Source organism: Pteronotus mesoamericanus, unplaced genomic scaffold (genome assembly GCF_021234165.1).
Source record: "Pteronotus mesoamericanus isolate MK-2021 breed Mesoamerican mustached bat unplaced genomic scaffold, CSHL_Meso_final contig_438, whole genome shotgun sequence".
Lineage (NCBI taxonomy): Eukaryota > Metazoa > Chordata > Mammalia > Chiroptera > Mormoopidae > Pteronotus > Pteronotus mesoamericanus.
The window spans coordinates 504,398-516,572 of NW_026555165.1; the positions used below are offsets into that span (position 1 = coordinate 504,398).

At 61.0% G+C, this 12,175-nt stretch overlaps 1 protein-coding gene across 2 annotated transcripts in view; it reads right to left on the bottom strand.

The window, feature by feature from the left end:
- The window catches only part of NTRK3 (neurotrophic receptor tyrosine kinase 3), a 258,426-nt gene extending 247,000 nt beyond the window's left edge, over positions 1-11,426 (bottom strand). For both annotated transcript variants that reach the window (XM_054577572.1, XM_054577573.1), the window contains exon 1: positions 11,179-11,426. In XM_054577572.1, coding sequence (XP_054433547.1) covers positions 11,179-11,426 — 248 coding nt within the window. The remainder of the gene's footprint in view (positions 1-11,178) is intronic.
- Between the last annotated feature and the right edge of the window lie 749 nt (positions 11,427-12,175).

Below are 12,175 nucleotides of genomic sequence, written 5' to 3' on the forward strand. Positions count from 1 at the left end.
ACCCGTCGACTCCCCGTTCTCCACATAAACATGCTGCGGTTCGGAGGCCTCGAGCCTCTTGGCTGAGGCCAACCTGAGGGGCGATGGGGCTGAAGCTTCTCCCAAAGAGCAGCCGCCCAGGACCAGCACAACGGCCTGGCTGTGAGATGGCGGGGCTGGCTGGCTACGATGAAGTAGGCCGTGTGCACATATGTGTTCGGCGGTTGTGACCAGAGACCACTGGTCCAGAGGTCACCGTCACACAAACGCCCTCAAAGAATCATCTCAGAGCCGCTGGCATTTTAAGGGGGGAGAAATTTGGGTGACAGGTCCCTGGAGCCAATGTCCCCTAATTCAGATTCAGCCTCATCTGCCCAAACAATATCCAACAACTCCCGACAAAGCCCGCCAGAGCCACCCCACCAGGTCTACCCCCAGGTCCAAATACAGTGCTGTTCTCCCCTCCGACCACTGGGGGTCACTGCTGCCCCCAGGGGACGGGAACCATAGAGTGTTTACTGGGGAGTAAAGTAAGCCCACCAGGCCAACAAGACCCCGTAAATATCCAGTCGGAGTGTCTTCTGACGGGCCCATCCCACACATCGTGTCATTTATTCCCCACAGCAACACCTCCCAACACCTTACTTTGCAGGTGAAGAAAGTGAGACCTACAGAAACCAAGTAACTTACTCAAAGTTCAGAAAAACAAGCAAGGAGGGTGGCAAGTATTGGAACCCAAGTTTGATGCCAAATTCCATGGCCTCTTACTAGTGCACTCCATGCCACAAGCTCTGGTTAAATCAGGCTGGTTTGCCATGGCCTTCAGAGATGCTGGCATCGGGAAGAAGCCACCTGCACGGCTTTGATCTAAGGCACCGCCACGACTGGGCAGGCAGAGTAGCACCTCCCTCTCTGCAGAGACCATGGTCTAGTGCCCTCTTGTGGTTCAACATGGAACTGGAATGAATGTGCGTGAGAGGCTCTTAAGGGCAGACTGGAGGGACTTAGAGTCACTGGATTCCTAAACCCTCTGTCCCGGGCTGGCCCTGGAGCCCCGTCTGTAGCTGATAGGCTCAGTCCATCGCAATGGCCAGAAAGGCAGTGAAAGGGAAGCTGACTAGGGCAGCAGTAGCAGCGAAACCACATGGACAACGTCTGTAAGGGTGGGGCATGGGGTGCTGCTGAGTTTTCCTGCACAGGAATCCCTGGCATCCAACCCCTGGGGCTAGGACATGGGGAGAGTGGGGGGCAGGTAGGCTCTGCCTGGGACACTCTGCCACTTGGGACCCAACACAGTCTATCGGCAGGAACCATAGCAACCTCACTGTTCTGCCAGCTGACACGTGTCTCACCTACTTTGTGCCCTTTTTCAAACACGCGCCCTCTTGGACCTTCTGTTGTCGCCCACGGCTTTGGCTCAAGGGTAACTCTCTTCACATAACTACCTCTAAACCCACTCTTCAAGGACCCAGAATTGTCATTGCCTGTCACCTCTGAGAGACTCCTGTTGTGCACCTGCCACCTGGGCCTGGTGCACCCATCACATGCCAAGCACCCACCACAAACTCATGGGATCCTCACAACCTGTCCAGGAAGATGGATAGAGTTCGCCTGACTATTCAGATGAACAAATTGAGGCTCGAAGAAGTTAAGTGACTTGCCTAAACTCGCGCAGGGACAGAGCCAGGATTTAAACCAAAGACTGTTTGGCCAAAGAAACCACTGTTATTCCCACTACGCAGAGCTGCCTCTCAAACAAAAGAACCATTGAAAAGCTCGGGCACAGGCACTGTTCTAACTAACACCCTGGATTTGAAGGTTAATCTGTCCGGGCGTGTAAGATGAGCTGGCAAGAGGAGAGACTGGAGCAGAGACAAGGGACGAAGGCCATACAAAGTCTCCATGGTGGTGCAGACGATGCACTGGGACATGGCAATGGGAAGAGAGGAAGAACACACGTACCCACACACATGTTCTCACTGAAATCTCACAATAACATGGTATTATTCTTATCATGCCCATTTTTCAGATGAGGAAACTGAGTATCAAGGAAAGTACCCAGCTCAGGATCCCAGCTAGGAAGAGGGATAGTTGTGATCTCATACTTTATTTAGTAGTTGCCCTCAATAGGCAAAGTTATACACACAGATGATCTCTGGCTCAGTGGGCCATAAATGTTAGTTTCATCCCTGCAATTTAGGGTACCAGCCTCAAAAAGTGTCAGAAATAAATAGGTGGGGAAAGACTGACCGCTACAAATAGGGCCCCACGGGCCGCTCAGGGTCCAGCTGCTGTGGTATAGCTGGTCAGGGACAGAACGGAGTCCCCAGTGCCATGAGCTCCACCCACCACCGAGGCGGGACGTCCCATCTCCAAAGCTGCATTAGCGGAACTGGGCTCATTCACAGACTGACTAGAGCACAGAACGAGACAACAATCTGCTCAAATATGCGACCGCCTGAAAATGACAGAGAAGAGCTGAAAGTAGCCACTCACAGGAAACACGCAATAGCAACCAGTCCGGGCAGGGCCCACCCCCCTAGTCTGCAAGGCACTTTCACACTGTCACTCGAGATGGGCACCTCGAGAGCAGAGATAGGACCTAGAGAGGTTAAGGGAAAGCCCCAAGCTCTTGTGTCTGGTAAACATCAGGGCCTGGTATTTACTGAGCAGCTACCTGGAGTCCAATAGCTCCCAGGCGGGGCATGGGGGAAGTGGCAGGGAGAGGTGAGAGACACCCCCATACCTGGGCCTGCTGGCATGTCGTATACAGCCTGAGGCCATTGTTAATGCTCACTTGTTCCCCGACACTAACCCTACCATGTGATCATCTGTCACCGTTTCTGTGTCCCCACCAAGACTGGTCTTCCTGGGCAGCAAATGCGCCCGGTCATTCATGTCCACTGTCCCAGCAGTAAGCTGGTCCGTTCCCCCCCCACCCCCACCCCCGCTGCTGCTGAGATGCAGGCGGTGGGGAGGAGGGCACTCTGGGCGGCCTCTGTCCACCGCGGACGCTCTCCCAGCAGCCTCCTGGGAAGCTCGAGTCCCGAAGACTCACACCCCTGGGCTGCAGGCAGGCTGGAGGCCCAGCTGGCTCCGCTGAGGCAGGACCTGCAGGGCAGAGCGAACCTGCCTGCTCAGCCCTGCCTCAGGAGAAGCCCTGGAAGCCAGCACACATCTCACCAGGCTGGTGTCTCATCCCCAGCTCACGCCTGGGAAGCCAGCCACCAGCCTCAGCCGGTCTCATGCACAGCACTGCCCTCTGGTGGCCACCAAGGGTCTAGACGCAGACAAGCTGGACAGGCACAAAGCCAAAGGCTTTAGGACTTGTTTACAAGACCTCAGATATGATGTGCACAGGACAGAGGAGCCTCACTTGGGGGTGCACGAAGACACCCCCAAAATATGCACACAGCCCAGTTTAGCGTGGGAGACAGAGGATAGCACCGCAAATCTAAGAGGGCTCCCTTCTTCTCTGATCTCTCTTCACAGCAGGCTAAGAGCTCCTTTCCCACCTCTGGAAGAAGCCAAATCCCTCAGGGCCAGAGCAGAGATGGGGCTGGGGGCCGGGGAGACCCACACAGGCTGGGGAGCCAGGCCAGGGAAATGGTCTGCCTGGTGCCAGGAGCCCGCTGGGTGGCTGAGCCAAGTCCTTTCACCTCTCTTGAGCCTCAGGTTTCTCCTCTGTAAACCTGGGTTTGGCACAAGTTATTTCTGAGCCCCTTTCCAAATTGGATGATTTATGGTTCAAAGTCACGATTTTCTCCCTAACTCAGAAACACTCCCAGACACCTAGAAAGGAAAATAACCAACACAGGGCCCACAGGTGCAGAGCGCCAGGGGAGTGCGACGCCACGCGGACCTGACCGTGGCCCTGTGGGCCAGAGACCCCGACCCCCAAAGGGGAGGCTGAGGCCGGCGAGGTTCCGCAACAGGACGAGCTCGTCCCCCCACGCAGCAGCAAAGGTGGGTGTGCCCAAGGTGCTTGCCCTGCAATTGCTGCCTTCTGCTGGGGCCGCCAGCTCACCCGTGCTGAGAGCTGGGTGCTCCCGTGAGCCAGGCTGGGCGAGGGGTGGAGAGAGACGGGGCCAAGGGGGTCAAAGCTGCTCACTGGAGGAGGAGAGGGCAAGAGGAGGGCCGGGGGGACTACAGACACCCTATGGAAAGATGCCCTCAACATCAGCTTCCAGCACCCAGGGCCCCAAGTGCTACCTGGGAGAAGCTCCTGGCCCTCCACTCCCCCGGTCCTCTCCCCCAGCCATGGGCAGGCGGGGGCACCGCCCTGCTGACCGGGCCTCTGCCCACAGTGGGGCTGGATTGGGACCCGGCCGCCAGCGTCTTGACTCCCCGCCAGCCTGCCCTGGCGCCTGGTCTCCTGAGGGCACTGGCCTGACCTCCGAGGCCAGGAGGCCACAGGCCGGTCAAGGAGGCCAGGGAAGAGGCTGGGCTGAGCCATGACCTTGGGGAGGCCGCAGGTCAGCAGGAGCCCCCAAGCCTCCCGCACCGTCGGAAGCCGGGCTGTGATGGGCCGGCACCACCCCCATCATTACTTCATTTCCCTTCCCCTCCAACCCCCGCCAGGGAGAGTGTCACCCCCAGAACTGAAACATCACCAAAGGGAGAATCCGCCTCAACCTCATGCCCACTCCCTTACTTTATTAACATGTCATGAGAGTCATATATCTGTGAGCGTGTGCATACATGTGTACACTAATATGTATTACTAGGCGTAAGGCAATATAGCTTAACGCTAAACACCAGACTGCTCTGCCATTTACTGGCTGCGTAAGTTAAGTAAATGCCAGGTCTGGAACTCAGTTTTCCCACCTGTAAAATGAGACTAATAATAGTACTGCTCTCATAAGGTTGCCGCGACACATATGACCTCTGAAGTGCCTGGAACAGTGTCTGGAACAGAAGTACTCATAGAGGCCAGATCTTACTAGTGACCGGGTTCCGACAGCCTTTTCTTTGCAGGCACGACGCAGGGCGTGAGCCTCAGAGTGCTGCCGTAAGTGCTCACAGGCAAAGAGCTGAGGTCCCGAGGAGGGAACGGATCTGTCGAAAGCTGAGAAGAGGCCAGGCCCGGGAGGAGCTGCTGGGGAAACCACGCTCGATGACGTTTGTCTGGGGAAGGAGCCCTGAGTCTCCCACCACTCAGACCCCATGATACTTTTGATGGGACAAACCAGATGGGGGGAAGGTGGGGAGTGAGAGCAGCAGAGGTGAGGCCGCAGAGAAAGCACAGGGTCCCGAGCCGCCGAGTCCACAGACATCCCAGCCCTGGGTGTGAACAGCTCAGCAGCAGCCTCGCGGAGTGCATTTCTAATTGGTGTGGGCCGCCGGCTGTGAGGAGCCCTGGGGCTGCCAGCCTCGCATAGTTGCTGCCTCTGGGGACCCCGGATTTGGAAACATTGCCCCAGAGGGAGACACAGTCATGGGCGAGGCTCTGGCTTTGACAGGGTGCCCAGAATGGGCACCAGGGCAGAGTAGGAGGAAGCAGAGCCCACCCCTGGGAAAGTCTCCCAGCACCCAGCGGACCCCTGAAAAGCCGCAGCCTCTCTCTGGGCCTCTCATGGGACCCCCATAGGAAGCACGAGGGAGGCGGTAACTGCAGCGCACCTCCCAGCTCTGCATCCCAGTGAGCCCTGCACTCGGGGCAGTAGGCAGGACTCGGGGGGCCCTCATGGGGGTCTCGGGCTCCACTGGGGCCCTCGCTCTCGCTGACTGAGCCATGGAGTGGGCACAGCCAAGCTGCCTGGCTGCAGGAGTGCTCGTGGGTTCCAGAGCAGCAGCAAAGACGGCTCAGGGGTGACAGCCGGCTGGAGCAGATGGCTCACTGGCCACTGCAGACCTGGGAGGCTGGGTCCATCCTCCACTCCAGCCACACTCAGACCCAACTGCCGGACAATAAGCCATCCCCACAAGTCCCTCACACGTGGGCTATTCCCATCGTAATCCCTGCTTATGTGCCTCAAGTAGCTACCACAGAAATAAACTCCACGACCCTACATGGGGAAACACGGCAGAAATGAGCGCTGGGGTGTCATGGGGAAGACAGTCTGCTACCCGGGATCACAGGCAAGACGTGGAGGGGACAGCGGGTGGCTGTGAGAACTGGCCGGGCCCCCACCTGGGCACCAGGGGCTGTGGGAATCCCAATCGGGAGTGAGACCCGCTGCGCCACCCAGCCTGCGGCCTCCTCACGTCACCCCTGCCCCCTCTCAATTGCTCAACCTCCCCTTGGAACAGAGCCCAGAGGGGCGCCAGGGCTTCAGGGTGACCTCTCCTGGCCACCCTCTCCCCTCAAGCTGAGACCCTTCCAAGCACAACCCTGGGCACCGAGCATTTTTTGATTAAGTTTGCTTTAGCGATGAAAAAATTCCTCCCATAACCCCCACACACTCATACTTATTAAATCACATGCTTCAATCCATATATTAAATATTCCCTTTTCTAGAGAGGAATAATCTGAAATCAAAGTTCTGACACTGTCCTCTCCCGCCCAGCAGAGACCCCTGCCTGGCAGCGATCTGCGGCTTTGCAGGGCCGCCTGCGGGGCCCAGGGGGCCGGGGCGGCCCCTCAGAGAGGCTGTGGGCCCTCGCCCCCCCACTGCGTGCGGCCTTGGTCTGCACCACGGAGTCTGCACGGTGTGGCCCAGGGCTCTCCAGGGACGGCCGGCAGCCCATGGCCAGCAAGGGGGCGCCACAGGGCTTAGCACCAATCCTGAAGGTGGGGGGCATGCAGAGCTACCTCGGCTACACTCCTCAGGCCCTGGGATGCTGTGTGCCCAAGGTGGAAGGACCTCGATTCCCAGTTGAAATGACAGGCTCAGAAGGGCTACAGCTGTCCACTGTGGCTCCCAACAGGTTATGGCCGGAACCCAGCAAGGGACTCATGGATCCCGTCCCTGTCCGTCCTGAATCCACCTACCACCGGCTGACTGGAGGCCCGAGGGGATCCCGGGACAAGCCATTCAATGGAGCACTTGAGGCGGGGACCCCAGGCGGCAGTGGAGATGCCAAGTGCTGGCAGGGGCCATCGGAGGGGGACCACACACCACCCGAGCCGCCCAGGAGCCAGCGGCAGGGGGGAGGCGGCGGGGGTGGGGGGCTGGCCCACCCGATGGTCAGACAGAAGGAGACAGCTGACAGGCACAGGCAGGGCGAGGGTGGAGAGCACCCAGGGAGCAGGCCGGCCCCTCCCCTTCACAGCAGCAGGGCCGCCTCCGCGGCTCCAGGCGCCGCCCTCCGGGGTCCAGCTCACAAGGGCTCTCACAGCTCGGGTCAGGCTGGGCTGGTGCTGCCCCGAGCTGTCATGTGCCCCGTCCCCTGGTGCTGCTGAGCTCACGCCCTAGGACCCTCGGAGGACTGGCCTTGGCTTTCAGGGGCTGAAGCCTCTGGCTGCAGGGAGGTCCCTCCAAGGGAGGCCAGGAGCCCACCACCCATCACAATCCAGCCTCCTGGCCAAATCCCAGGGCTTCTGCCGTCCAAGGTCCCCAACCTTCATCCCGGAAGGACCCTTTTCCCCCGGGGGCTGCAACCACTCCCCCTTCCAAATCACAAGCCAAAGCTCCTCACACCTCAGCCTACCTCCCTCAGGCCCACCCCGGTCCTGGGGTTCCCGACCAGGCCCACCGTGCCCAGGGCCTGGCCCACACTGCCTGCCTCCCAGCTCTCACGGGGCCTGTTGAGGCTGCCTGCCCCCACATCCCAGGACAGGCTGCGAATCAAGGAGCCCGTCCCGCAGCCAAAGCTCAGGGCGATCCCTCACCCAGCCGGGCGCGGGCCTGCAGGGAGGGCTGAGGGCCACAAATGCCAGGGACCGGGGTGGCTGACACGCGGAGCCGGCTGGTGGCTGCTACTCCCGTCAAGAGCCCATGGTCTGCGCGAGCCCAGGGAGCCAACCCCAGGAACACCCGGCCCAGTGATGCCATCTTCTCCCCTCCGCCTCCTTCCTTCCTTCCTAAAAGTCAGCGCGTGTGCTGGTCCAACCCAGCTCCAAGCAGGCCTGGCCTACAGAGGGGGCCCAGGCAGCCGCCTCCCAGCCACCACCCTCCTGCCTTTGTGACGTCAGAACCTGGGTTGGGCGCGGCTGCGCGTGGACCCTTCTAGGTGAGGTTACTGTGTGTCAGAGAGCCAGTGGCAAAGGGACTGGCCTCCTGCACACAAAGAGGCCAAAAGGGAGGGCCCTGGGGAACAGCTTGGCTCCAGGAGGGGTGGAGGTGAGACCCACACTTCTGTCCTGATGCTTGGCAGCTGATTTCCTCCTGATACTCACGGGGAGGCAGCCTCCCCATCAGAGGTGCCCTGGACCAGCCTCCCATGGGTACACAGGAGCCAGGCCACGCCACACCCCTGAAAGGACCACGGCCCCCAGAACAGGACGGCAAGTCGTGGAGGGCGCCCCCAGGTTCCCCAAGCTTCTGCCCATCCCCTTCCTCGTGCCCCAGAGGCTTGCCCAAGCAGCACCCCTGGGCACGCACCAGCACCAAGGGCGTCAGGCCGGGGGAAAGCTGGGGCCTCTTGCTCTCTGGCAGCACCACACTCCTCTCCAGCAAAGCCCGGGCTTCAGCTCAAGCCCCCTTCTGGGTCACAGCAAAGGAAGCCCCCTCCCCTGCCCAGAGCACTCCTCTGGGCCCTCGGCGGTCCTTGCAGCCTGTTCCCCAGGGCAGCTCCACAGAGTGGAGGGCCTGGGCTTCAGATGGGACCAGCAGGGGTCTAAGCCTGGCTCACCCTGGGGCTGTGTGCCCCAGGGAAAGTGACTTCGCTGCCCTGAGCTTCCGTTCCCTCCAGGGTCAAACGGGGATGGTGGCAGCTGCTCCCCAGGCCAGCACGACACCCTCCCTCTTTGCACAGTCCTCTGCCTCCAGGCTTGAAGGCAGGGCCCTTCCCGGACCCCAGTCGATACCAGCCATAGACATAACAGGGCACTGGGGAGAAGATGGGGCGAGGAAGGGTCGTCTGACCCACGACCTCTGACCTGCCCCACCTGCCCCTCAAGAGGAGCTCTGACGAGAATCCAGTTCCCTGGCTCTTAGGTGCTGGGGTAGATTTAAGGGAAGGAGTCTTGACTTCCTGCCAAAGAGTCCTAATCCTAAGACAAGGATGGGGACACACACAGAGGAGCTTGCAATACACTCCCAGCTCACGGTCCCCACGAACGCCCTTCTGGGGCCCTCGCGGACCAAAGGGGACAGGAGGCGGCCCCGCTGCCAACCTTCCCAGCATCCCCATCCGACCGGCACACTCTTCCCTCCCAGACTGCCCCCCAGCACTGCTTCCAGAGGGGCGACGTGTCTGCGCGGCTGGAAAAAGCCTGCGTGGCTGTGGGGGCCCCTGCCTCCCGCTGGCCTGCCACAGACGCACACGTCCTCGGAGCAGGGCACATGCTGGGCGAGGCTCGCAGGCCCCCAGAGACCCACGCGGGCACCTGGGGCACCTCCTTTCCAGCCCCCAGGGGACCCCCCAGGTGCTGATTTCCTGAGCCCGTGGACCTGCTACGGAGCTGCCCCCACCTCCCCCCACCCCCAACACATGCAGCTTTGCTAGTGCACTTGCAGTGCGGAGTGTCCCCAACAATCCCTCTTCAGACCCTTTCCCTGCATCCTCGGGGGCGCGGCAGTGCTGTGGCCTGCAGGGTGGCCGAAGCACAGTGGGTCCCTTCTGTTCTTCCTGCCCGCCCCCCTCCCCGTCCTTTGCTGTTTATCTTGTCTCCAGCCAGCCCCGGGGTGAAGGGGGCGAGTGGGTGAATGGCACAGTCAAGATATGGGTCAAGCTGGTCTCCTGGGCCAAGAGTCCGGAACGTCTCCTTGGTTGTACACTCCCCTCAGACTGTTAAGCTGCAAGAATGCTGGCAGGGCCTCCATGCAGCCAAGAGGGCTGGCGGGCTTTGGAGAGAGCAGAGCTGCAATTCCTCCGGGCTTTGCAGCCCCATCACGCTGGGGCTGAGGCAGAGGGAGGGCTGGCGCCAGGGAGAGCAGCGCCAATGGCAGCTTCGCACCCCCCCCAAGTCCGCCCAAATGCCTTCCTCAGACCCCGGCCAGGACTTCAGTGCAAGCCCTCCTCAGCATCCCGCCCACGGCAGGGGTCCCCAAGGGGTAGGGGTTCTGGGGTGGGGGGAAGTGGGTGAGAGCCGTCCCCGGACCCATCGCAGTGCCATCCCCACCCTTCTCTGGATGGCAGGGAGGGAGGGGTCCCCTGGCTGAGGTCAGCGGGAGGAAGGATGGGCAGCTCCCTGGCCCCCCCGCCCCCCCTCCCGCCGCTCCTTCTCGCCGCCCATGCTTCTGCCTCCTTCCCTGCCAAGGAAACACAGCCACGACAGCACAGGCCACCACGGGTCTCACTTCTGCGGGGCAGAAGCACACAGAGGCCGGCCAGAGTTCAATCTCCCAAATACACAGCTCTGCCTGACCGAATCCGAACCCCGTCTGCAAAACAGGCGAGCCCCTCTCCCCTTCCCCTCCCTGGCTCCCAGTTCCCGCAGCAGTTCTCCAAGCCCAACCAGGGACGAGCAGTAGGCGCCCAGATGCAGAGGAGGGTAAAAATCGGAGGGGGGGGTCTCGGAAATGCCAAAAATGGGGCTTGAGAGGGCAGGCCAGGGAGAAGGGAAGGGGTGGGCATCCATGACGGCCCTGACATGTCCAAAGTCTCCCCCCACCCCCGGCAGCCAGCTTGCAACTTGTTTACTTGTCAGCGTGTTGTGCTGTTTCCAAAAGGAAATAGTTAAACATCTCCGGCGGATCGGAGCAGTCCCTATCTGTCACCTTCCCTCCACACTAAGCACCGCGCTGTTGCTGCCACCGCGGCTGCCAGGGACTCGAACCACATCTACTTTATTCTACTTGAGCGTGGCCAAACTGTTGCTATTTAGTGGGGGGAAAAGAACCTGATTGGCACCCTAGGAACAAGCTGCAGCGGGTGGGCGCGGGGGCGGGAGCAGGCTGGGCGCCCCCCCCCCCCAGGCCCTCGCCACCGGCAGGGGGTCCCCTCCCGGGAAAGGCACACAGGCATCACTGATCACGCCTGGACAGGGCCAGAGTCACCTGCACACGCAGCCCGGAGCATCTCCCGAGCCAGAGCGAGCCTGACGCGCCGGCAGGCAGGCACAGGGCCGACTCCGGCCCCAGGCTGACGAGCCAGCGAGCGAGAGGAAGCCGCGGCCGCGGCGGAGGCGGGCAGGGAGCAGCGTCGACTTACATGGAAGTGATGTTCCTCGAGATGTCAGTGATGTTGATGCTGGCGTTCCCAGTGCCGTTGCCCGAATCCTGCCCTTCCAGGAGGGGGAAGAGGTTCCCATCGTCCGGCCGCCGGCAGTTGATCTCAGTCTTGCTGCAGACACAATTTGCAGGGCAAGCCAGCACGGAGCCCACATAGTCCAGCCAGACGCTTCCCAGCAAGAAAATCCGCCAGAAACTACACTTGGCCGGGCAAAGAGAGACATCCATCTCCGATCGTTGCTTCTAAAAAAGAGGAGGAGGAGAGGAGAGGGGGTTGGGGTGGGGGGAGTGGGGAGAGCTGGGGTGGGGGGGGAAGGAAACAAAGACGGCAAGGGAGGGGGAGGGGGAGGGGGCCTCTGCCTTTGAAACGCCGTGCGATCAGATGCAAAATCCTTCAGCGTCTGAAACCATCGCGCCGCCGCCGCCGCCGGGTGGGAGCCGCGGGGAGCGCCTAGTGGCGCGGTCTGCCTGGCATGGTGGCCGGCTCGGCGCTCGCCGGCTTGCCGGGTCCGGGGGCTCGAGCAGCGAGCCGCGCTCGCCGACTCCGAGACTTTGCAGGGTTGCAACAGACGGTGGGGAGGCAAAAAAAAAAAAAAAAAAAAAAAAAAAAAAAAGGAAAAAAAAGGAAAAGGAAAAATGGTGCGAAAGTCACCAAGTCCCACCTACTGGGCAGAATTAAAACGGACACACCTGCAAAACACACACGCTCAGACACACTCTCACACACACGCCCGAGCCCGGGGAGGAGGCGGAGGAGGAGGAGGAGGGAGATGCAGCGGAGCTGCGGCGGCCGCCGCCAATGACTCGCCGCGCGCCTGCAGAAACGTCCAAGCGCTCCGAGCCCTACGAAGCCTCCCGGGTCCTCGGAGCGTCTTCCTCGGCGCCCTCCCTCTCCCCTCCCTCTGTCCCCTCCCCACTCCGGCCGCCTCCCCCGCCCCCCCCCCGCCCTCAGGGAACAGCAGGAAAGCGGTCTCCCC